Below are 27,684 nucleotides of genomic sequence, written 5' to 3' on the forward strand. Positions count from 1 at the left end.
TTATTTACGATTTAAAACACATCACAAAATAAAAAGAAGTGTTGTTGTTGAAGGGAAAGTGAACGTCTGTGAAATTAAAACGGTGCCGTATGCTTACAATGATGAAAATGTGTCAATATTACATGTTATTATGAATGTTACTAGGTACTATATATATACTTACAGTGTGTATATAAAACCTTGGAGATTTTTTGGAGCGTTTATCGGCGGGATAGAGCGACTCCTATTAGCTCCATTGCTAGCTGACTTTTTCTAACGTTTATTTACGATTTACAACGCATCAAAAAATAAACGTGGTGTTGTTGTTGAAGTGAAACGTTGCGATGCGTCTGTGAAATTAATACGCCGCCATATGCTTACAATGATGAAAATATGTCAATATAGGATTTTAGACCGCTTTATAGGCGGAATAGAACAATGCCAATGTTAGCTGACTTTTTCGAACGTTAATTTACGATTTAGAATGCATAAAAAAATAAAAACAGGTGTTGTTGTTGAAGGGAAAGTAAACTTTGTGACTAGATACTACATATATACTTACAGTGTGTATACAACTTTGATGAAGGTTTTTCAGCACTTTATAGGTAGAATAGAGCGACTCTCATTAGCCTCATTGTTAGCTGACTTTTGCTAGTGTTTATTTACGATTTAGAATGCATTAGAAAAAAGTAGTGTTGCTGTTGAAGAGAAAGTGAATGTTGTGATGAAAATATTACATGCTGTTATGAATGTTACTAGATACTACATATATACTTACAGTTATGGAGGATTTTGGAGCGCTTCATAGGCGGAATAGAACGACACCACTGTTAGCTGACGTTTGCTTGCGTTAATTTTGTTGTCTTACATAAGGATTGTGAATGGTAGGTCAAAAAAAAAAAAAAAGTGCAGTAAACAAAAAAAAAGCGTTGCTCACTTTCAGCCAGTCGGCCATGACGATGACAGAAGGGTCCGTGATGGTGCTGAGAAGCTCTTTGGTTGCTCTCTTCTTCTCCTCCCTGTAGTTCTTCTTCTGCACCTGAAACAAGCGGCACATGGTCCCTGGTGTCCTGACACGATAGGAGCACAGGAAGTGGCGAGCCGACAGGTGCTAAGACTTGTCTGGATCAACAAAGTCTAAGCCGGCTGAAGACTCTCCTTACCTTGAGGGACTCCTTCTTGGTGAGCTTGCCTCCGGCCGTTGCTGACACATCTTTGTCCGAGCCGTTGTAGAGCTTGCTCTCAGACTGCCAAAGGAACCAAACTAAATTCAATATTCCGCCATCGCTACTCCTTTCAAGCGTGCGCAGCTCGACAGATAGTTAGCAGCAGGAAGAAAAAGAAGCTGTATTTTGTTGTAGATTGATGTTCGTTTTTTTATTATAATTCTTCCTTAGTTTCTTTATACGTCTTCCTATATTTAGGTTTGTAAGACGGAAAATATAAACATTACAGAAGTACAACGTCCAATGTGTATTTTACATAAATAAAATATAAGGTTTAGTTTTAGTACACATAGCAAACATTGCACACATGTGGTTTAAAACACGATTAAACCTAAGGTGTAGGTTTATCGGCCTCTGCTGGTCAAATTCAGCTTCTAGGTAAATAAAATAGAAGTTTTAGTGTTAATACACACAGCAAACATTGCACACATGCGTTTTAACACAATTACACGTATTCCTTTATATATGTTTGTAAAATGGAAAAACAATAAATGTATTATTCTGCCCTCGCAACTCGTTTCCAGCGTGCGCAGCTCGACAGATAGTTAACAACATGAAGAAACGGAAGCTAAGTCTTGTTGATGATTCACGTTCCTTCTTTTGAATTATTTTTCTTTCCCAGTTTGATTTCTTTGCAAGTCTTCCTTTATTTAGGTTTGTAAGATGAAAAATATAAACATAACAAAAGTATTGCGTCCGTTGTGTTGTTAAATAAATAAAATAGAAGGTTTCGTTGTTAATACACACAGCAAACATTGCACACATGTGCTTTAACACAGTTACACATATTCCTTTATTTAGGTTTGGAAGATGGAAAACAATAAATTCATTATCCTCCCCTCGCTACTCGTTTCCAGCGTGCGCAGCTCGACAGATAGTCAACAGCATGAAAAAACTGAAGCTAATTTTTGTTGATGATTGATTTAATTATTTTTCTTTCTCAGTTTGGTTTCTTTACACGTCCTCCTTTACTTAGCTTTGTAAGATGAAAAATATAAACATAACCAAAGTATTACGTCCGTTGTGTTGTTAAATAAATAAAATTGAAGGTTTAGTGTTAATACACACAGCAAACATTGCACACATGTGGGTTAACACAATTACACGTATTCCTATATTAAGGTTTGTAAGATGGAAATCAATAAATTCATTATTCTGCCTTTGCTACTTGTTTCCAGCGTGCGCAGCTTGACAAATAGTTAACAGCATGAAGAAACAGAAGCTAAGTTTTGTTGATGATTGATTGAATTATTTTTCTTTCTCAGTTTGATTTCTTTACACGTCTTACTTTATTTAGGTTTGTAAGATGAAAAATATAAACATAACAAAAGTATTACATCTATTGTGTTGTTAAATAAATACAATTTAGTGGAAAAACACACAGCAAACATTGCACATGTGGTTTAAAACACGATTAAACCTAAGGTGTAGCTTTATTGCCCTCTGCTGGTCAAATACAGCGCTACATGTATTTAACCAGTTTTGATGACCAGAGTTAATAGAACTGTGCTCGGGGTTATCGGTGCCGATATTTGGCATTTTGGACACGTATCGACCTCTGTTTATCAGTATCATTATTTTTTATTTTATTTTTTTACAATTGCAACCAAAACTGCATGGGCAGATACAAAATAACACATTAAATATCACAATTTTATATTAAAAAAACAATAATTACACACACAAAAAATGTATATATAAAAAAATATATATACATACATATATATATATATATATATATATATATACATATATATATATATATATATATATATATATATATATATATATGTATGTAAATTAATAAATACATTAAAAAAAAATAATAATAATGAGAGCTCAGGTCTGCTAAGCCATGCCCCCTTTCTCTCCTGGCCTGCAGTATTCCAGGTTTTGTCCTTCTTTCCTGGAGTATTCCCTACCGTTTCCCGCGTTTTCGCTTGCGAGGTTTTACCGTTCCGTGATTCCATCGAAAACCACGACAGAGAAGAATGGATGTGAAGTTCTACAGAAGAGATCAATCCATCCATCTATTCATTTTCTACCGCTTGTCCCCTTCGGGGTCGCGGGTGGTGCTGGAGCCTATCTCAGCTGCATCGGGGCGGTAGGCGGAGATATGGCTGCCCAAAAATGCAAACTGCAGAGCGTCCGAAAAGTACTCACCGAGCTTCACCCCTCACATTTTGTTACGTCACAGCCTTATTCGACACATTCATCCATGTTTTTCCTCAAAATTCTACACACAATACCCCATAATGACAATGTGGAAAGGTTTGGTTTGGTTTCTTAAATTTGCTAATTTATAAAAAAAAAAAATCACAAGTAGGCAGGTATTCACAGCCTTTGCTCAATACTTAGTTAATGCATATTTGGCAGCAGTTTCAGCCTCAAGTGTTTTTGAACACGATGCCACAAGCTTGGCACACCTATCTTTGGGCACTTTCTCTCATTCCTCTTTGCAGCACCTCTCAAGTTCCATGAGGTTGAATGGGAAGCGTTGGTTTTCTCCTCCAGCTTATTTCTGTACATTGCTGCATTCATCTTTCCCTCTATCCTGACTAGTCTTAACAGTTCCTGCCGCTGAAAAGCATCCCCACAGCATGATGCTGCCACCACCATGCTTCACTGTCGGGATGGTATTGGCGTGGTGGTGAACGGTGCCTGGTTTCCTCCAAATATGACGCCAAAAACTTCTATCTTTGTCTTATCAAACCGGATAATTTAGTTTTTCATGGTCTGAGAGTCTTTCTGGTGCATTTTGGCAAACTTTTGACTAAGTCTGGCCACTCTGATTGGTGGATTGTCCTTCTGGAAAGTTTTGAACAAAGGCTAAATAGCTTGTGTAAATATCTATTTTTTTTATATTTTTGTGTCACATTGTCATTATGGAGTGTTGTGTGTAGAATTTTGAGGACACAATTGATTTATTACATTTTTTTTAGCAAAAATGTGGAACGAGCGAAGCGCTGTGAGCCCTTTCCAGGTGCACTTTATTGATTAATTGACAACTATGTAGCATATAAGTAAAGAAGGTGAGGCAGCAGCTCACACATTCTCATACTTTCTGTCACATCCAGGAAGAAATGTCAGCCATCTTGAAAAACTTCTCAACTAAAATCCACACGAATGAGTCCAGAATGATTTTTTATGGAAATGTTGACAATATTTCAGGAAACCTTACAATGTATTAAATCCATACAGTGGAATACAGTGCATAAAACGTCATATTTTTACCAATTTTAACCAATTAAACACAACATCAAACATTATGTCACTACTGGTCCCACCTTTCCTCAAAAATAATGTTCAAAAAACAACTTTAAAGCCTTGTCCAGATGTTTACTGACATATAATATTCATTACTTTAAATGAATATTGGTTATCGGCCACCCCTTGATTACTTATAATCCGTATCCGTATCGGCCCTGAAGCCGTCTAATAAGTAGACCTGTGCAAGTGTTACAGTAGATGTGTCGTGTACCTTGCTTTTAGAGATGGAAATGGAGTCCTCTTTCAAAGGCAGAGACAAAAGGTCTTCTTTCCCTCTCTCGAAACCTGAGAAGAAAAAGAAAATTGTTTCAGATTCACTCCTGATTTCTTCCCTGTGAAGGCGAGACGCTCAAAGTGGCGTCGTGTTGATTTGTTCCCTCAAATGTTGGCTCCGCACATTCATACTGACTTGGAAAGATCTCTGCTAAATCTACTACAAGCAGTCCTGCAGCCTGTGTGATGCCATGTGCGATGCGAGCAGTCCTGTTTGCTTGTGCAAAGCTGGACAGCCATTAATGTTAAGTTTCCTCCCAAAAACACGCAGTTTCTTCTATTTTAATCATTGACAAAAGGTAAACATGCTAGGGTAGGGGGCTAGTAGGAGTTGGCAGCTACACAACAGCTAAACTCACAATAGCACACAAGCTAGAAATAGATAATAAAACAATAAAAGGTGACATTTGGCAACAATAAGCAAGTGTAAAATAGTTATAGTTGCATATTACTTACATATACAAAATCTCCAAGGCAGATATATATATATATATCTATATATATATATGTATATATATATATATATATAGATATATATATATATATATCTATATATATATATATATATATATATATATAATGTCCGACCGGTAGGAGGTCACGGGAAAGACCCAGGACACGTTGGCATGGGAACGCCGCGGGATACCCTGGGAGGAGCAGGATGAAGTGACTGGGGAGAAGGAAGTCTGAGTTTCCTGCTTAGGCTGCTGCCCCCACGACCCGACCTTGGATAAGCGGAAGAAGATGGACGGATGTATGGCATATACAGTATGTGTATATATATATATACACATATATACATATATATATATATATGTATGTATATATACAGTGCCCTCCATAATTATTGGCACCCCTGGTTGAGATGTGTTAAAAGCCTTAAAATAAATTCAGTGTTTATTGCAGAAGAATACTGTCACACTGAAAATTGTAGGAAAATGTTGCCTTCAACTCAAATGAATTGTAAGAAAATAAAAAAATCCCTGACTAAAAAATAATTATTTTTCATTAAATCACCTGTTCCACAATTATTGGCACCCTTAACAATTCCCAGGAAATAAATATAATTGAAGCATTTCTGTCATTTCTACAGTAGTTTACAAAGTTTACCAGAGTACGTAGGAACATTTAATTAGTAATTCATCACTTCCTGTTTCCCTGGGGTATAAATATGACGTGACACCGAGGCCATTTCTCTTATCCACTCTTAAACATGGGAAAGACAAAGGAACACAGCATACAAGTGAGGCAGATGTGCGTCGACCTTCACAGGTCAGGCAGAGGCTACAAGAAGATTGCCACTCAACTGCAGCTGCCCATATCCACTGTGAGAGGAATAATTAAGAAGTTCAAAACAACTGGAACAGTGGTAAATAAGCCTGGACGAGGACCCAAGTTTATTTTGCCACCACGCACAGTGAGGAGGATGGTAAGAGAAATCAAAAGATCTCCAAAGCTCACTGTTACAGAATTACAACAAATGGTAGCATCCTGGGGTCACAAAGTCTCCAAATCAACCATCAGGCGCTGTCTACACGCCAACAAGCTGTTTGGGAGGCATGCACGGAGAAAACCTTTCCTCACTCACAATCATAAACGCAAGCGTCTGGAGTTCGCCAAACGGTATTGGGGCTTCAACTGGGACCGTGTGCTTTGGTCAGATGAGACCAAGATTGAGCTTTTTGGCAACAAACACTCTAAGTGGGTCTGGCGTACCACGAAAGATGCGCATGCTGAAAAGCACCTCATACCCACTGTGAAGTATGGGGGTGGGTCAGTGATGCTGTGGGGCTGTTTCACTTCCAAAGGCCCTGGGAACCTTGTTAGGGTGCATGGCATCATGAATGCTTTGAAATACCAGGACATTTTAAATCAAAATCTGTTGCCCTCTGCCCGAAAGCTGAAGCTGGGTCGTCACTGGGTCTTTCAGCAAGACAATGACCCTAAACATATGGCCAAATCTACACAGAAATGGTTCACCAGACACAAAATCAAGCTCCTCCCATGGCCATCTCAGTCCCCTGACCTCAACCCCATTGAGAACCTGTGGGGTGAGCTGAAAAGGAGAGTACAGAGGAGAGGACCCAGGTCTCTGGATGATTTAGAGAGATTCTGCAAAGAGGAATGGCTGAAAATCCCTCTTTCTGTCTTTGCCCATCTTGTGAAACATTATAGGAGAAGATTAGGTGCTGTTTTGTTGGCAAAAGGGGGTTGTACAAAATATTAACACCAGGGGTGCTAATAATTGTGACACACATTATTTGATGTCAAATAATTATTTCTTTATGTGGGATTTTTTCCCCACTGAATAAATGCACTTGTATTGAAGGTTGGATTTTTCTCTTTTTTTCCATTAAGGTCCCATATTATTTAGAAAAAAAATAAAATAATTGGAAGCTAAAAAACACATCTCAACCAGGGGTGCCAATAATTATGGAGGGCACTGTATATATACATACATATATATGTATATATATACATATTTATATGTATATATATACATACATATGTATATGTGTGTGTATATATGTGTGTATATATATATATATATATATATGTGTGTGTGTGTGTATGTATATATATATATATATGTGTGTGTGTGTATATATGTATATATATATTTATATATATACACGCACATATATACATATATGTGTATATATGTATATATATATATATATATATATACACGCACATATATACACATGTGTATATATTATGTATATATGTATATATATATACATAATATATACACATATATGTATACATGTATATTTACTATATATATATATACTTACAAACATATATATATATATATATATATATATATACATACACACATATATATAACTACTGTATGTACTGTATGTATATATAGCGACTTACAGTGGCAAGAAGCCGCACACACACACACACATACGCACGCACGCACGCGCACAAGATCTGCATGAAAGCAAACATGACTCATCAACATTTCCTCAGATGGTTTGCTGGCCAGCAAATTGCCCAGAGTTGAGGCTCGACACCAAGAATGGCGAGTGTCGCCGTGACAACACAACGCCATGATGCATTGCAGACAGCTGGCGGCTGACATCACTAAACACTTTTATGTATTCTATCACACACTAACTACTAACTAGCATACCATGAAGTACTAAACACTCCTATTTCTTGTATTACACACTAACTACTCCTTCAAGCTCGGCTACAGGCGAGTAGGAGCGAGCAGCTACACAACAGCTAAGCACAGAATAGCACAGACGGGTAATACAAAAATGCAAGGTGACATCTGTCAACATAAACAAGTTTCAAATACTTATAGCTACATATTACTTACATATACAAAGTCCCCAAGCCTTTTTAGAAAGTATCCAGTAACAAACGTGTCCGCATCATTCAACTTACTGCATCATGACCTGAATGTCAAGAATTTAAAACCAATTACAACTCCTCTTCAACTTAAAGACAGCACACATACATTCCAGAGGGTTAAAATTAGATAGGTTAGTACTACGATCCCTGCTGATATCGGATTAATATCACTATCGGCCAATACTCAAGGCTTTAATATCGGCACTGCATCGGAAGGGAGATTTTGAGGTGGACAATGCTTCCGGAAAGTATTCACGGCGCTTCACTTTTTTTTCCCTATTTTGCTACCTTACTGCATTACGCCCCAAATGGAATCAATCCCTTTTTGTCCTCAAAATTCTACACACAATACCCTGTAATGATCAATGTGAAGGTTGTGGAATTTTTTTCAAATTTATGGAAAACAAAAAAAAACTAAGAAATATATAATTATTTGCTGGACAGGACAAAAAATAAAATAAAATAAAATACAATTAAATAATGAAAGAATTAATGGTCATAGTCTTTGCCATGAAGCTCAAAAATGAGTGACCATCCTTGAGACGTTCCGACAGCTTCCAGTCAGTTGGTCGGATGGGATTTAAAACAAAACCCAGATGCATTCTGGGTATTGTTTACTTGCAGTAAATAGAAGTACAAGACAGTCACCATCAAGCACCACATGGACTATGCTAACGCTACAACAACGCTAACTAGTGCAGACACGCCGTAGAAAGCGAGGGGTGTTGATGCGGGGTTGCCACGGCAACAGCAGTGATGCTATTCGCCATCAAAGTATACACTGTACTGTTGCTTTAACAGCAATCTTCAGTGTGTGTTCTTGTATTTCTACCCTTCTTGAGACATCAAGAAGGAAAAGTACCTTCCATATGATGAGGTGTGAACTAGTGATGACATAAATCATGGTCCCAATAACATTGCAAGTTTGTAAAAATTTGAAGTGCTCCCCCTCTGGTCAACATGTGAAATAACAAGTGTGTGGAATAAATTGAAGTGCGCCCTGTTTGGCCAAAATTAATGGGGACAAGCGGTAGTAAATGGATGGATGGATGTATATAGAAACATACTGTAATAACTAATAGTAAATAATGAAGACTAAAAACCAATTACAAACTAAAACATTTTTAAAAATTTAACAAAAAGCTTTTTTTCTTATAAAATTGGGAAACATTTTTCATATTCTTTCTGTTTCTATAATATTGCAATATTTTCTTGTAAAATTTTTACTTTTTTGATGTAAAATTATTACTTCTTTCACATTGCCAATTTTTTGTTATTGTAAAATGGTGAATTTTTTTTCGTAAAACAATGACTTTTGTCATAATTTTGCCAAGTAAAATTAATATTATTAATATAATATTGCCAATATTTCTAATTTTTCTTATAAAACTGTGACTTTTGTCGAGTAAAATGACCACTCTTTTCATAAAATTGCCAAAATGTTAAGCTTTTCTTGTAAAAATTGCGACTGTTGTCGAGTAAAATTCCAACTAATCATAATATCGAACAAATTTTATGTTTTTCTTCTAAAAATTTGACTTGCTTTGAGTAAAATGACAAGTTTTATTATAACACTGCAAAAATTCCAGGTTTTACTTGTAAAAATTACTACTTTTTTATGTAAAATTATTACTTTTTAATGCAAATTGGTGACATTTGTCATATAAAATTCTGACTTTTATCATGATACTGACAATTGTTTTTGTTGTTCTTGTAAAATAGTGACATTTTGGAGTAAAATGATGATTTTTGCCATAATTTTGCCAAGTAAAATTCCGATGTAATATTATAATATTGGCAAAATTTCTAAGTTTTCTTATAAAATTGTGACTTTTGTCGCGTAAAATTACGACTCTTTTCATAAAATTGCCAAAATGTTAAGCTTTTTCTTGTAAAACTGCAACTGTTATTGAGTAAAATTCCAACTTTTATCATAACATTGCACAAATGTTCAGTTTTTCTTGTAAAATTTGGACTTGCGTTGAGTAATATGACGACTTTTATTACAACACTGACAAAATTCCAGGTTTTTCTTGTAAAAAGTATTACTTTTTTATGTAAAATGATTACTTTTTAATGCAAAATGGTGACATTTGTCATATAAAATTCTGACTTTTTTTTATCACGATATTGCAAATGGTTTTTGTTGTTCTTGTAAAATAGTGACATTTTTGGAGTAAAATGATGACTTTTGTCATAATTTTGCAGAGTAAAATTCCGATTATGATTGTAATATTGCCAACATTTTTAAGTTTTCTTAAAAAAATGTGACTTTCGTAGAGTAAAATTACAACTTTTCATAAAATTGCCCAAATTTTAAGCTTTTCTTGTAAAACTGCGACTATTAATGAGTAAAATTCCAACTTTTATCATAACATCGCACAAGTGTCAATTTTGACTTGCGTTGAGTAAAAATATGACTTGTATTATAACACTGCCAAAATTCCAGGTTTTTCTTGTAAAAATTATTACTTTTTTTAAGGTAAAATGATTACTTTTTCATGCAAAATGGTGACATTTGCCATATAAAATTCTGACTTTTATCACATTGCCCATTTTTTTGTTATTCTTATAAAATAGTGACATTTTTTGAGAAAAATTATGACTTTTGTCACAAATTTGCCAAGTAAAATCATTTAATATTGTCAAAATGTTTAAGTTTTCTTAAAAAATTCTGTCTTTTGTCGAGTAAAATTACGACTCATTTCATAAAATTGCCAAACGTTGAGCTTTTCTTTTAAAATTGCGTCTGTTATTGAGTAAAATTCTACATTTTATCATAATATTGCACACATGTTGAGTTTTTCTTATAAAAATTTTGACTTGCGTTGAGTAAAATGACGACTTATTATAATACTGCCAAAATTCCAGGTTTTTCTTGTAAAAATTATTTTTTTGTGTAAAATGATTAATTTTTCATGCAAAATGGTGACATTTGGGTCATATAAAATTGTGACTTTAATCACAACATTGCCAATTGTTTTTGTTGTTCTTGTAAAATAGTAAAAAAATTTTAGTAAAATTATGACTTTTGTCATAACTTTGCCAAGTAAAATTCCTATTACTATTTTGATATTGCCAACATTTTTAAGTTTTCTTATAAAAATGTGAATTTTGTCAAGTAAAATTACGACTCTTCATGAAATTGCCAAAATGTTAAGCTTTTCTTATAAAACTGCGACTGATGTCAAGTAAAATGACGACTTTTATTATAACACTGCCAAAATTCCAGGTTTTTCTTGTAAAATTTTGACCTGCGTTAAGTAAAATGACGACTTTTATTATAACTGCCAAAATTCCAGGTTTTTATATAAAAAATATTACTTTTTTTTTAAGGTAAAATGATTACTTTTTAATGCAAAATGGTGACATTTGTCATATAAAATTCTGACTTTTAACACGATATTGCCAATGTTTTTGCTGTTCTTGTAAAATACTCAGATTTTTTGAGTTAAATGATGACTTTTGTCATCATTTTGCCAAGTAAAATTCCGATTACTATTGTAATATTGCCAACATTTCAAAGTTTTCTTATAAAAAAGTGACTTTTGCCAAGTAAAATTCCAACTCTATCATAATATCGCAGACATTTTCAGTTTTTCTTGTAACATTTTGACTTGTGTTGAGTAAAATGAGGACTTTTATTATAACACTGCCAAAATTACAGGTTTTACTTGTAAAAATTATTACTTTTTTTATGTAAAATTATTACTTTTTAATGCAAAATGGTGACATTTGTCATATAAAATTCTGACTTTTATCACAATATTGTCAATTGTTTTTGTTGTTCTTGTAAAATAGTGAAATTTTTTGAGAAAAATTATGACTTTTGTCATAATTTTGCCAAGTAAAATTCCGATTATTATAGCAATATTGCCAACATTTCGAAGTTGTCTTTTAAAGTTGTGACTTTTGACGAGTAAAATTCCGAAATTTTCATAAAATTGCCAAAATGTTAAGCTTTTTCTTGTAAAATTGCGACTGTTATTGAGTAAAATTCCAACTTTTATCATAATATTGCACACATGTTGAGTTTTTTTTGTAAAATTTTGACTTGCGTTGAGTAAAATGGATATTTATTATAACACTGCCAAAATTCCAGGTTTTACTTGTAAAAATGATTACTTTTTTATGTAAAATTATTACTTTTCAATGCAAAATGGTGACATTTGTCATTTAAAATTCTGACTTTTATCACGATATTGCCAATGTTTTTGCTGTTCTTATAAAATACTCAGATTTTTTGAGTAAAATTATGACTTTTGTCATCATTTTGCCAAGTAAAATTCCGATTATTATTGTAATATTGCCAACATTTCTAAGTTTTCTTATAAAAATGTGACTTTTGCCAAGTAAAATTCCAACTCTATCATAATATCGCACAAATTTTCAGTTTTTCTAGTAACATTTTGACTTGCGTTGAGTAAAATTACGACTTTTATTATAACACTGCCAAAATTACAGGTTTTACTTGTAAAAATAACTTTTTTAATGTAAAATATTACTTTTTAATGCAAAATGGTGACATTTGTCATATAGAATTCTGACTTTTAACACGATATTGCCAATGTTTTTGCTGTTCTTGTAAAATACTCAGATTTTTTGAGTAAAATTATGACTTATGTCATCATTTTGCCAAGTAAAATTCCGATTATTATTGCAATATTGCCAACATTTCTAAGTTTTCTTATATAAATGTGACTTTTGCCAAGTAAAATTCCAACTCTATCATAATATCGCACAAATTTTCAGTTTTTCTTGTAACATTTTGACTTGCGTTGAGTAAAATTACGACTTTTATTATAACACTGCCAAAATTACAGGTTTTACTTGTAAAAATAACTTTTTTAATGAAAAATATTACTTTTTAATGCAAAATGGTGACATTTGTCATATAAAATTCTGACTTTTATCACGATATTGCCAATTGTTTTTGTTGTTCTTGTAAAATAGTGACATTTTTGGGGAAAAATTATGACTTTTGTCATAATTTTGCCAAGTAAAATTCAGATTATTATTGTAATATTGCCAACATCTCTAAGTTGTCTTTTAAAATTGTGACTTTTGCCGAGTAAAATTCCGAAATTTTAATAAAATTGCCAAAATGTTAAGCTTTGTCTTGTAAAATTGCGACTGTTATTGAGTAAAATTCCAACTTTTACTCAATAACATAACTTGCACACATGTTGAGGTTTTTTTGTAAAATTTTGACTTGCGTTGAGTAAAACGAAGACATTTATTATAACACTGCCAAAATTCCAGGTTTTACTTGTGAAAATTATAACTTTTTTATGTAAAATTATTACTTTTTAATGCAAAATGGTGACATTTGTCATATAAAATTCTGACTTTTATCACGATATTGCCAATGTTTTTGCTGTTCTTGTAAAATACTCAGATTTTTTGAGTAAAATTATGACTTTTGTCATAATTTTGCCAAGTAAAATTCCGATTATTATTGTAATATTGCCAACATTTCTAAGTTTTCTTATAAAAATGTGACTTTTGCCAAGTAAAATTCCAACTCTATCATAATATCGCACAAATTTTCAGTTTTTCCTGTAACATTTTGACGTGCGTTGAGTAAAATGACGACTTTTATTATAACACTGCCAAAATTACAGGTTTTACTTGTAAAAATTATTACTTTATTATGTAAAATTATTACTTTTTAATGCAAAATGGTGACATTTGTCATATAAAATTCAGACTTTTATCACTATATTGCCAATTGTTTTTGTTTTTCTTGTAAAATAGTGAAATTTTTTTAGTTAAATGATGACTTTTGTCACAATTTTGTCTAGTAAAATTCCGATTACTATTATAATGCCAACATTTAAATTTTTTCTTGTAAAACTATGACTTTTGTCAAGTAAAATTACGACTCTTCATAATAATGCCAAAATGTTAAACTTTTTCTTGTAAAACTGCGACTGTTATTGAGTAAAATTCCAACTTTTATCATAACATTGCACAAATGTTCAGTTTTTCTTGTCAAAAATTTGGACTTGCGTTGAGTAAAATGACGACTTTAATTAAAACACTGCCAAAATTCCAGGTTTTACCTGTAAAAATTATTACTTTTTTTATGTAAAATTATTACATTTTAATGCAAAATGCTGACATTCGTCATATAAAATTCTGACTTTTATCACGATATTGGCAATGTTTTTGTTGTTCTTGTAAAATACTCAGATTTTTTGAGTAAAATGATGACTTTATGACTTTTGTCATCATTTTGCCAAGTAAAATTCCGATTATTATTGTAATATTGCCAACATTTTTACGTTTTATCATAAAACTGCGACTTTTGTCGAGTAAAATTCCAACTTTTATCATAGCATCGCACAAATGTTCCGTTTTTCTTGTAAAAATTTTGACTTGCGCTAAGTAAAATGATGACTCTTATTATAATACTGCAAAATCTTACGTTTTCCTTGTGAAATTGTGACCTTTTTCTTGTGAAATTCCAACCCATTTTCACAACACGCTTAGTATGTATATATTTTAATGTTGTAAATATACATATTTATATATCTAGAAAGGGTGGTCCTAAAGAGGGAGGCATTTTTCGGAGATTTCAAGATGGTAAAAAAATACAAGAACGTGTGTGTGTGCGTGTGTGTGTGTGTGTGTGTAAATGCACCATCACGCAGACAGAAAAACAAACTAGTAGATGACTCAGCAAGTCTCTATCACAAACACGTGTGGACGACGGGGGCGGAGCTAAGCTAAGTCTACTTCCTGGTGGGGGGGTGAGAGCGCCGACACCCACCTGGCAGCGACGCGGGCGACAGCTCGTTGTAGCCCCCGAAGGAGGCGTTGCGGATCAGTTTGCGTCCGTCCGGGTGCGGCGGTCGCAGCGAGGCCGTGCCGCTGCACGTGGAGAACCGGCGACGCCCCAGCAGGCCCTCCTCCTTCATCATGGGGGCGGCGGGCGGGACAAAAGGGCAGGGCGGGCTTACGAGGAGACCCGGGCGGAGGCTGGATGCTGCCAACCAGGCGAGGCGAGCAGGAGAGACAAGAGAGAGCTCAGAGCGGCGCCGGCGTGCTTCTTTCCCTCCCTCGCCAACGCTCCACACTGGCGGAGAGTCTGCAGCCTGCAAAGACCTCACAGCCCCGCCTACTCACTCCGTCACCGTGGCGACGAGCGGCGCATCATCTCCTTGCCGCTCATTGTTTACGTGCTCTCCTTTCAGCTTTAACTCATTCAGCCGCGCACGTTGAACCTCATTTTATTGACGTACTCCACCATGACACCTCCTGACAATTACGTCTTAAAAACAACAACAAAAAGTGGAATAAAAAACTGCCATGCAGACTGTTTTTTTAATTCAATTTTATTTTTTTAACTGTCATTGCTGAAAAAAATAATTTAAATCAATAGTGAATTATTGACCTATTTGAGGCTCCATTTCTTCACATAAAAATATTTTTGGGGGTTAAATATTGCATGTTTTGGGTTTTCGTCATAACTGTTTGGCAAAAAGGACTTAAAAGATAATTTCTGTTTTTATTTTTTACTTTTAGACATTTACGATAAAGCTTTGAATTAATTTAAGATAACACACATTTTTTAACATTTTTACATCTTTTATTATTTAAAATAATGTATATATTTAACACTTTTATGAGTGGGGCGCTTTTGTATCCCCAAGAAATGTAGTGGATTTTTTAAATATTATTTAAAATTTTTTAACTGTCATTGCTCAAAAAAATAAATAAAATCAATAGTTAATTATTGACCTATTTCAGGCTCCAATTACTTCACATCAAATATTCCACTATGAAATATTTTTAGGTAAAATATTGCATGTTTTGGGTTTTTGCCATAACTCGTTGGCAAAAAGGGCTTAAAAGATCATTTGGAAATAAGCGGTAAAAAATGGATGGATGGACTTTTAGACATTTACTATAAAGCTTTGAATTAATTTAAGATATATATATATATATATATATATATATATATATATATATATATATATATATATATTAAATTTTTATGTATTTTATTATTTAAAATAATGTATATATCTAACACTTTCATTAGTTGGGCTCTTTTGGCTCCCCAAGAATTTTAGTGGATTTTTTTAATATGATGTTTTATTTTGTAACTGTCATTGCTCAAAAAAATTTATAAAATCAACAGTGAATTATCGACATATTTGAGGCTCCAATTACTTCACATCAAATATTCCACTATGAAATATTTTTAGGAGGTTAATTATTGCCATAACTCTTTGGCAAAAAGGGCTTAAAAGATAATTTCTGTTTTTATATTTTACTTTTAGACATTTACTATAAAACTTTCAATTAATTTAATATATATATTTAAAAAATGTTTATGTCTTTTTATTTAAAATAATGTATATATTTAACACTTTTATGAGTGGGCGCTTTTGGATCCCCAAGAATTTTAGTGGATTTTTTAATTAAATTTTTTTTTTTCAATTGTCATTGCTCAAAAAAATATAAAATAGATCAAATCAATGTAATGAATTACTGACCTATTTGAGGATCCAATAACTTCGCATCAAATATTCCCCTTGAAAAATTACTGCATATTTTGTTTTTTTGCCATAAATCTTTGACAAAAAAAGGCTTAAAACATAATTTATATTTTTATTTATTAACTTTTTATCGACCGACCTGAAGTTGAGACATTTACTGTTAGCTTTGAATTAAAAATTATTTAAAATAATATATATTTTTAACATTTTTATATCTTTTATAAAACACTTTTACGAGTGGGGCGCTTTTGGATGCCCAAGAATTTTTGTGTTTTTTATTTATTTATTTTTTAACTGTCATTGCTCAAAAAAACAAAACATAAACTAAAATCAATAATGAATTATTGATTTATTTGACGAAACAATTTCTTTGAATCAAATACTTCACTTAAAAATTTTTAGGAGGTTAATTCAATATTGCATATTTTGTGTTTTTGCCAAAAATCCTTGACAAAAAAAAAGGCTCAAAACATAATTTCTATTTTTATTTCATTAACTTTTTATCGACCAGCCTGAAATTGAGACATTTACTGTAAGCGTTGAATTAATTATTTTTTTTAAATAATATACAGTATACCGGTATTTTTTTTTAACATTTTTATGAGTGGGGCGCTTTTGGATTCATAATTTCTGTTTTTATGTTTTACTTTTAGACATTTACTGTAAGCTTTGAATTCAATTAAGACAATATATATATATTTGTAACATTTTTATGTCTTTTATACAACACTTATATGAGTGGGGCGCTTTTGGATCCTCAAGAATTTTTGTGTTTTTTTTTGTTTTTAATTGTCATGGCTCAAAAAAAAACATACAATAAAATCAATGATGATTTATTGACATGTTTGAGGATCCAATTACTTCAAATCAAATATTTCACTGAATTTTTTTTAGGAGGTTTAATATTGCATATTTTGTGTTTTTGCCATTAATCTTTGACAAAAAAGGCTTAAAACACAATTTCTATTTTTGTTTATTAACTTTTTAATCGACTGACCTGAAGTTGAGACATTTACTGTAAGCTTTGAATTCATTTAAGATTATATATATATATATATATATATATATATATATATATATATTATATATTTTTTTTTTTCTGGATAATCCAATCAAGACATATATATATATATATATATATATATATATATATATATATATATATATATATATATATATATATATATATATATATATATATATTTTTTTTACATTTTTATGTCTTTTAAACAACAATTTTATAAGTGTGTCACTTAAGAATCCCCAAGAATTTTAGTGGAATTTATTTTGTACTGTCATTGCTAAAAAAACAACAACCATAAAATACAATCAATGATGAATTATTGACCTATTTGAGGATCCAATTATTTCAAATGAAATATTTCACTTAAAAAAATGTAGGAGCTTAATTATTGCATATTTTGTGTTTTCGCCATAAATCTTTGACAAAAAAGGCTGAAATCATAATTTGGATTTATATGTATTACCTTTTTACTGACTGACCTGAAGTTGAGACATTTACTTTAAGCGTTGAATTAAAAAAAATATTTAAAATGTATATTTTTTTACTTTTTTATGAGTGGGGCGCTTTTGGATCCCCAAGAATTTTAGTGGTGTTATTTTTGTTTTTGTTTTTTAATTGTCATTGCTCCAAAAATTAACGTTAAATACAATCAATGGTGAATTATTGACCTATTTGAGGCTAAATATTTCACTTTGAAAATTAATTTTTGGGGAAAATATTGCATATTTTGTGTTTTTGTCATATATCCTCAACAAAAAGGGCTTAAAACATAATTTCGGTTTAAATTTTTTATTGACCAACCTGAAGTTGAGACATTTACTTATATATAAGCTTTGAATTAAAAAAAAAAATTAAAACATTTTTATGATTTCTACATAACACTTTTATGAGTGGGGCGCTTTTGGATCCCCAATAATTTTATTTATTTATTTATTTTTTACCTGTCATTGCTCGAAAAATAGATTAATTTAAATCAGTGTTGTTATCAATATGAAAAAAGGAGTCGCTATCGTGTTGCTTAATCAATGAAACAAGCACCTGGAGATAATATCGTACAAGTAACGTCTTAAAAGTAAAGTAGCATCAAGAAACCAGCACACCTGCTCTTTTAAAACATTATTGCCCACCTGAGCACGCCAACAGCTGCCCTCATCACAGCTTTAGCGCTGCTTTGGGAGCCAGTAACCATAGCAACAACAACAACAACAACAAGACAAGGCACAGCACTTCCTCATTATGCACTAATGACAATTACGGCGAGTGAGGATGCATTCAAGAACCCTCGGAATTATGAGTATCGACAATTAAGTTGTTTTACGCACAATATCTTTTATATTTCTGAAATAATTACAACAGTTTGTTTTTATTTTTGTTTATTTTATTTCAGATTCAGAAAATATAAGAATTTCTTATTTAATTTATACACTTAAAAGTACTTGTAATATAAATCTGCCACAAAACTCCTAAACAATAAATAGTTTGGCATTGTTTTATTTATTTTTCCATTGCATGTTTTCCAATTTTTTAAGTTACAGTTTAAACACCAATATCGTTTTTAACACACTATTTTGGTACCAGTATTATTTGATATGTAAGCCATATCAATCCACACTCTCCAGAGCTCTCATAATGTTAAAGACCTCTTTGGATGCTCTAACTCTGACAATATTCTACAACTACTTTTTTTTACAATAATGAGTGCATAATGAAGTGGAAAGTGGGGATGTGGCATCAAATCTATATGGCGATATATATTGCAACATCTTGCACTAATGATATATATACTGTATATCACAATATATTATTTGGTATATAAATGATAATAGGAGTATTTCAAAATGGGTTACAAAGGCTCCTAATTTAGCTGCAGACATATGCTGTATCATATTGTACCATTTCCGGTTTTCTCACTCAGTCGCTCACTCACTCACTCACTCACTCACTCACTTGTGTGTTTATATATATATAAAGTGTATGCGTATATATATATACATATATATATACATACACACATATATATATATATGTGTGTGTAAGTGTATATATATATACATATATATATATATAAATATAAACATACACACATATATATATGCATATATGTACACAGTATATATATACATATACGCAAATATATACACGCACACACACACACATACATATGTGTGTGTATATATATATATAAAATGTGTGTGTGTATATATATATGTGTGTGTGTATATATATATACATATATATAAACACACGCACAGACACACACATTATATATATATAAATATATATATACACAAACGCACACACAGACATATATATATAGTGTGTATATGTATATATATATATATATATATATATATATATATATATACATATATATATATATATATATGTCTTGATTGGATTATCCAGAGAACAGTGCTCGATACCGTGGTAGAGCGCAATATGTAGGTGTGGGAAAAATCACAAGAATACTTCATCTCTACAGAACTGTTTCATGAGGGGTTCCTTCAATCATCAGGAGATTTTCTCCTGATGATCTTCAACCTGGGTCTGAAGTTAGAACGGATACCAGCGCTATGGAAAACATCCTGCATAGTGCCGGTGCCCAAGAAGCCCAGCCTATTGGGCTTGAATGACTTCAGACCGGTTGCCCTAACGTCTCAAGTCATGAAGGTTCTTGAGAGACTTGTGCTGGTTCAGCTGAGACCCCTGATGGCTCCTTTTCTGGACTCTCGACAGTTTGCATATCAGCCCCATGTAGGAGTGGAAGATGCTGATATCTACCAGTTGCATCGTCTAGCCCAGAGGTCACCAACAAATACATTTTATTTTTATTCTTCATTTTAGCTTCTGTTTTTTTCGATGAAGAATATTTGTGAAATATTTCTTCAAACGTATTATGATTAAAATAAAAATAAAAAAATACCCTGGCAAATCAAGAAAATCTGTAGAATCAAATTTAAATCTTATTCAAAAGTATTTTGAATTTCTTTTAAAATTTTTGTTCTGGAAAATCTAGAAGAAATAATGATTTGTCTTTGTTAGAAATATAGCTTGGTCCAATTTGTTATATATTCTAACAAAGTGCAGATTGGATTTTAACCTATTTAAAACATGTCATCAAAATTCTAAAATTAATCTTAATCAGGAAAAATTACTAATGATGTTCCACAAATTTTTAAAATTTTTAAAAAAAGATTCAAATTAGCTATTTTTTACTCTTTATTTTTTTCGGTTGAATTTTGAATTTTAAAGAGTCGAAATTGAAGATAAACTATGTTTCAAAATAACATTTTCATCTTTTTCTTGTTTTCTCCCCTTTTAAACCGTTCAATTAAGTGTTTTTTTCATCATTTATTCTCTACAAAAAACTTCCGTAAAAGGAAAAAAATGTACGACAGAATGATAGACAGAAATACCCATTTTTTGATATATATAGATTTATTTATTAAAGGTAGAGTGAGCAAATTGGCTATTTCTGGCAATTTATTTAAGTGTGTATCAAACTGGTAGCCCTTCGCATTAATCAGTACCCAAGAAGTAGCTCTTGGTTTCAAAAAGGTTGGTGACCCCTGGTCTATCCTCTCACCTGGATGGTGGGAGGGGGTCTGTGAGGATCAAGTTCTTTGATTTCTCCAGTGCCTTTAACACCATTCAACCGAGTCTGATGAGTCACAATTCGCTCAGGATGGGTGTCAGTTCATCTATTGTCTCCTGGATCACTGATTACTTGTCTGACAGGCCCCAGTTTGTGCGACTGGGAGAGATCCTTGTCGGACTCTGTGGTCAGTGGTGAAGGTGCTCCATAGGGAACCGTCCTATCTCCTTTCCTGTTCACCCTGTACACCTCAGACTACCAATATATTTCCAGGTCCTGCCTACCTGCAGAAATACTCTGATGACTCTGCTGTGGTAGGGTGTATCGGAGAGGGACAGGAATTGGAGTACAGGAAAACTGATCGCTGACTTTGTGGAGTGGCCTCGGGCGAAACATCTGCTCCTTAATGTGGACAAGACCAAGGAGCTGGTCATTGAGTTCAAGAAGAGCCCATTAACTTCAAGGGCCAGGAGGTGGCAGTAGAGGGGCAGTACAAGTACCTGGAAGTCCACTTATACAGCAGACTGGACTGGAAGGACAACTGCAAAGCTGTTTACAAGAAGGGCATGAGGATGCTTAGGTCCTTTAATGCATGCAGCAAACTGTTGGAGATGCAAGCGGTTGGAGATCTTTTATCAGTCTGTTGTGGCCAGTGCCCTGTACTTTGCAGTGGTTCCGTCGGGGCAGCAGCACCAGCAAAAGGGACTTAAACCGGATTGACAAACCGATCCGGCCAAACTATTGGAGGCTTTTTTTGTCAGTGAGGGACAGGAGGACACTGGACAAACTGCTGGCCATCATGGACAATCCTGCCCACCCACTCCACCAGAAAATTAAGGGACAGTGGAGCTTATACTCCAACAGGCTCTTTCAGCTTCGTTCCCACAGGGTTCCATTCCAGAACTCCTTCATTGCGCACTGGTTCCAGCAAGAGATTATATCTGTCTATTACCTGACCACTACTATGTTCGATACCTCTCTTTTTTTATAATGTCTATTTTCTCCTGGATCTACCCTCTATTTTAAGCTGCAGCAGTTACAAATACTGTAATATTGTACATGATCATTGGGATGTGTTATATATTGTATATATTATGTAAAAATATAATATAATATATACTGTATATGTAATATATAAATATTACATATATGTTGTATTTTATATTGCTACTATTTCACATTATTAGTGCACATGTTTAGTCTACTGTCACACCTGTAAGTTTATGTTTTGGTTTTGGTCAGGTTATGTTTAGTTTTATGGACATTTAAGTTCTGTTTTGGCACTTCCTGGTTTGTTTTCGTCTTCTTTTAACCTGTCATGTCACGTCCCTGTCCTCAGCCTCACACCTGTTTTCACTAATTATCATAGCTACTTAAGTCACTCTTTTTCTTGTCTTCATTCTGGGATCTTCACACACGCACACACCCTACCCATGCTGTTCCAACCTTCATGCCCTCGTCCACAGTTCCATGCCATGTAAGTTTGTGTATTTATGCCACAGTGCTAGTTTTGTTTTGTTTGTATATAGTCATGCCTTCGTGTTGTCTAAGTTTATACTTTATTGTCATTTCATGCCATCGAGCAAGTGTTTTGTTTCATGTTTGTATTTTGTAGCCAAGTTCTGTACCTCCTTGTGAGCGCTTTTGTTTATCTTTGATTAGTTATAGTTAGTTATGGTGTTAAATAAAAATATGGACTCACAGTCACGTCTTCCTCGTGCTAATCCTCATCTGCGTCACAGAAAAAACTTAAATCCAAGCCCAACCATGACATCTACTTAATAATGGCATTATCCTTTCCAACCTTTCCCTTTCCATCCTTTGAAACTGAGCTACTGTGTGGAGCTATTTCCCCTTGTGGATAAATAAAGTTTTTCTAAGTCGAAGTTTAAGTGAACAATAGGCAAAAAAAAAATAAAAATGTGCAGGTATACTTCAAAATCGAAACAATTATGTAATTAAATGTTCAAGGTCCCATTTAACCCTGATAAGCCATTGAAGGTCAAACTACAACCACAACGTCATTTTAAAAAAGACAAATACAATAATATTTTCTCTTGGTTTTTTTTGTAATTTTATTAATCATATTAAATGTTAATTACTGGTATTTCATTACATTATACTTCATAAACTCATTTCAGTAAATTTGGTTCAATGTGTGGAATCATCTAACTATTCTTTCATATTTTGTGCAATAATATTATTTATTGATAATTATCATAAGCAAAAACAATACGGGAAGTGACACTGTCAAAACAAAAGGTTTCAAAATGAGAAAATACTAAAAAAAACATTTTGACTTTTTAAATTGGTGATTCAAAATATAAACTAATTTAATACAATTACTAATAAAAATAATGCAATTGAATTTGTTTTATTTTGGTTAATCCTAAAGTAAGTAATAGGTGTGTAATTGTGTCATTTAGGAAGTTCAACTCAAGTCAAACTACAATCATCACAATTATTATTATCATTATCATTATTATTATTATTATTATTATGAACCTACAGTACAGCTAAATTAATACCTCTCTGACAAATATTGCATTTTTTTCTTATAACTCATCTGTCATATTTTAGAGAACAAACAACATTTTCCATTTGACACTTGTTCTTAAACATAAGACATGTTGCATTATTATGCATACAGGAACTGAAAGGCTTAAAAAGTGACCTTTCAGAGACATTGTACTACAAAACCCAAAACCATTGAAGTTGACAGGTTGTGTAAATCATAACAAAAATCATAACAAAAACAAAATACAATGATTTGCAAATCCTTTTCAACTTATGTTCTATTGAATAGACTGCAAAGACAAGATATTTAATGTTCACACTGGAAAATGTTATTTTTTGCAAATATTAGCTAATTTGGAATTTGATGCCCGCAACAAAAAGCAGGCACAAGTGGCAAAAAAGACTAAACGTTGAGGAATGCTCATCAAACACTTTTTTGGAACATCTCACAGGTGAACGGGCTAATTAGAATAGAATAGAATAGATCTTTATTGTCATTGCACAAGTACAACGAGATTAATTTTTTTGGTACAAGTCCCGCTAAGAGCAGACATACGTTACAGAGAGACAAGACGGGACCGCCAAAGGATCAGCCTTTTTTATGGCGCTCCTTAAAAAGGTGAGAAAAGGGTAACATTGGGTGAGAGGAAGGGGAGTAAAAAAACATCAGTCTAAGGCTAGATCCTCAGGAGGGTCCAGACTAAGTCCAAGGAAAAAAAACTCACATAGCATGGCACACATATTAGACATAGTACGTATATCACACCACTTGCAACAGAGGGAGGGGGTGGGTTTGAGGGGACTCGCTGCCGCTGTATAGCGATGCTCAGCCATCCACAGCCCCAGAGGAATTAAGCAGTGGTGAAGGCATTGATTTCAAGGGTGGGGGTCATGTGTGTGCGTATATACCCAAATAACTTTGGGAAAGATGATGAATGTTTTCGTATGCCAGAGGCCGATAAATTTCAGCTACAGGTGTTGTTGACAAAAAGGAAGGTCAAAAGCCTCCATCTTTGAGGAGGCCTCGGGAGATTATCTTCAGAACAAACCGTTCCCATGCCAAGGCCATTCAAGGGAGTCCAAATTGTAGATTAAGAAGTTGTTGCTTTCTTCGAGGAGACAAAAATAGTGACTTATCTATCTGTTGTCCATGCTGGATTTTCTTCATTCCAATTAATTATTGATTCTCTGCAAACTTTTCCAAGATGAGATCCATTTTGCGATTCAACTCAGATATCGCCCCAGTCTGTGTTCCCACAGCCCGACCCAATCCTTCCATTGCGTTGAACAGCCGTTGGGCCCCTTGAGTGTTTGCCATCGTCTTCCGAATTTGTCGATACACCAGAGCAGGGGTCACCAACGCGGTGCCCGCGGGCACCAGGTAGCCCGTAAGGACCAGATGAGTAGCCCGCTGGCCTGTTCTAAAAATAGCTCAAATAGCAGCACTTACCAGTGAGCTGCCTCTATTTTTTTAATTTTATTTATTTACTAGCAAGCTGGTCTCCTTTTGCTCGACATTTTTAATTTTGAGAGACAAAACTCAAATAGAATTTGAAAATCCAAGAAAATATTTTAAAGACCTTGTCTTCATTTTTTTAAATAAATTCATTTATTTTTTTTACTTTGCTTCTTATAACTTTCAGAAAGACAATTTTAGAGAAAAAATACAACCTTAAAAATGATTCTAGGATTTTTAAACAAATATACCTTTTTACCTTTTAAATTCCTTCCTATTCTTTCCTGAAAATTTAAATCAATGTTCAAGATTTTTTTTTAATTGTAAAGGATAATAAATACATTTTAATTGAATTCTTAATTTTAGCTTCTGTTTTTTCAACAAAGAATATTTTTGAAATATTTCTTCAAACTTATTATGATTGAGATTGAAAAAAATTATTCTGGCAAATCTAGAAAGACTGTAGAATACATTTTAAATCTTATTTCAAAGTGTTTGGAATTTCTTTTAAAATTTTTGATCCGGAAAATCTAGAAGAAATAATGATTTGTCTTTGTTAGAAATATAGCTTGGTCCAATTTGTTATATATTCTAACAAAGTGCAGATTGGATTTTAACCTATTTAAAACATGTCATCAAAATAAAAAAATAATATTAATCAGGAAACATTTTTAATGACGTCCCAAAAATTCTTTTTTTGATTTTTTCAAAAAGATTCGAATTAGCTAGTTTTTGTCTTAATTTTTTTTCGGTTCAATTTTGAATTTTAAAGAGTCCAAATTGACGATAAACTATGTTTCAAAATTTAATTTTCATTTTTTTCATGTTTTCTCCTCTTTTAAACCGTTCATTTAAGTGTTTTTTCATCATTTATTCCCTACAAAAAACCTTTTGTAAAAGGAAAAAAAATGTACGACGGAATGACAGACAGAAATACCCTTTTTATATATATATATATATATATATATATATATATATATATATATATATATATATATAGATGTATTTAAGTGTTATTTAAGTGTGTATCAAACTGGTGGCCCTTCGCATTAATCAGTACCCAAGAAGTAGCTCTTGGTTTCAAAAATGTTGGTGACCCCTGCACCAGAGCAATGCCCAGCCCAATCAGCAAGTGCCCCGCGATCACAGCTCCAAATAGGTAGATGTCTTCGACGTCCTCGATGGAAAGGGCTGAGAGGCACATGATCCTCCATGTGTTCCAGGAGTCCCTCACGTAACCCGCAGCGATGGTTCCATCAGGGCAGTCGGGCTTCCCCAGACCTCTTTTTCTTGTCGAAAAGACTGTGTCAATAGTCCAGCTGATCATATTGATATTGAAATTTGGATTAGAGGACAGCGCAAAGAAAGAAGCTTTTAAAAAAGTTCAGACAAGACAAAGACAGAGAGAGCAAGCAGGGAAGGAGGGAACGGAGAGTGTGACCGCCCTCACCAGAGGTTGGAGTGAAGTGAATTGGGAACAGGTGGGTGCCATGATTGGGTATAAAAGCAGCTTACATGAAATGCTCAGTCATTCACAAACAAGGACGGGGCGAGGGTCACCACTTTTTCAACAAATACATGAGCAAATAGTTTAAGAACAACATTTCTCAACCAGCTAGTGCAGGGGTCGGGAACCTTTTTGGCTGAGAGAGCCATGAAAGCCAAATATTTCAAAATGTATTTCCGTGAGAGCCATATCATATTTTTTAACACCGAATACAACTAAATGCGTGCATTTTTATGTAAGACCAACATATTTAGAGTATAATAAGTCTCTTATTCTTTTTAATAACATTGTTATTCTGAAGCTAACCAATAATAAATAAAATGTCATGTCTGTTGATCATGTTTTTGTTTGGCCATGTGCTGTTTGTCCTTTGGACTCTTTAAGTTCCTGTTTTTTTCCACTCCCTTGTCTGGTTTCCTCTGTTACTCATTTTGTCCACCTGTCTCTGGTGGACAAAATGCCCGCTCACCTGCTTCCCGAGCACTAATCAGAGGCAGTATTTAAGCTCGTCTTTGCCAGTCAGTCGCCCTGTGCTGACTTGTTTCATGCCTTGCCATAGTTTCGTGCTTCATGCCAAGTAAGTTTTGTTTGATTTATGTTCTTAGTCTGTTTATGCGTTACCTTTGTTCCTTAGCCCAAGTTGTGCCTACGCTGTGAGTGATTTTTCTTTGTATATTTTTTTAGTTAAAATTAAATCATGTTTTTACCTAAATGCCATGTCCCGAGTAGTCCTTCCTGGAAGAACGACACCGCAGCAAGCTGCAACCCTACCATCGTGACATAAAATACGTCTTACCATTAATGCGACTTCTTGAACAGGTGCGGTAGAAAACGGATGGATGGATTTAAATGCATGAGAATGCTTTATATTTTGAACATTATTTTTAGCACTGTGAATTCCAGCGGAATTATTCATAATTATTGTGTTAAGCAATGTCAGCTAAGATTTATCTGA

At 33.3% G+C, this 27,684-nt stretch overlaps 1 protein-coding gene across 9 annotated transcripts in view; it reads right to left on the reverse strand.

The window, feature by feature from the left end:
* osbpl8 (oxysterol binding protein-like 8) overlaps window positions 1–27,684 on the reverse strand; it is a 200,896-nt gene that overhangs the window by 58,648 nt on the left and 114,564 nt on the right. For 6 of the 9 annotated variants that reach the window (XM_061913980.1, XM_061913983.1, XM_061913979.1 and 3 more), the window contains 3 exons: window positions 4,687–4,760; window positions 1,143–1,226; window positions 917–1,018 (listed from right to left, as the gene is read on the reverse strand). In XM_061913980.1, coding sequence (XP_061769964.1) covers window positions 917–1,018; window positions 1,143–1,226; window positions 4,687–4,760 — 260 coding nt within the window. Of the gene's footprint in view, window positions 1–916; window positions 1,019–1,142; window positions 1,227–4,686; window positions 4,761–14,895; window positions 16,124–27,684 lie in introns of those variants that run through there. The other 3 variants (XM_061913986.1, XM_061913988.1, XM_061913987.1) reach the window with 2 other exon arrangements.

Source organism: Nerophis ophidion, linkage group LG10 (assembly GCF_033978795.1).
Source record: "Nerophis ophidion isolate RoL-2023_Sa linkage group LG10, RoL_Noph_v1.0, whole genome shotgun sequence".
NCBI lineage: Eukaryota > Metazoa > Chordata > Actinopteri > Syngnathiformes > Syngnathidae > Nerophis > Nerophis ophidion.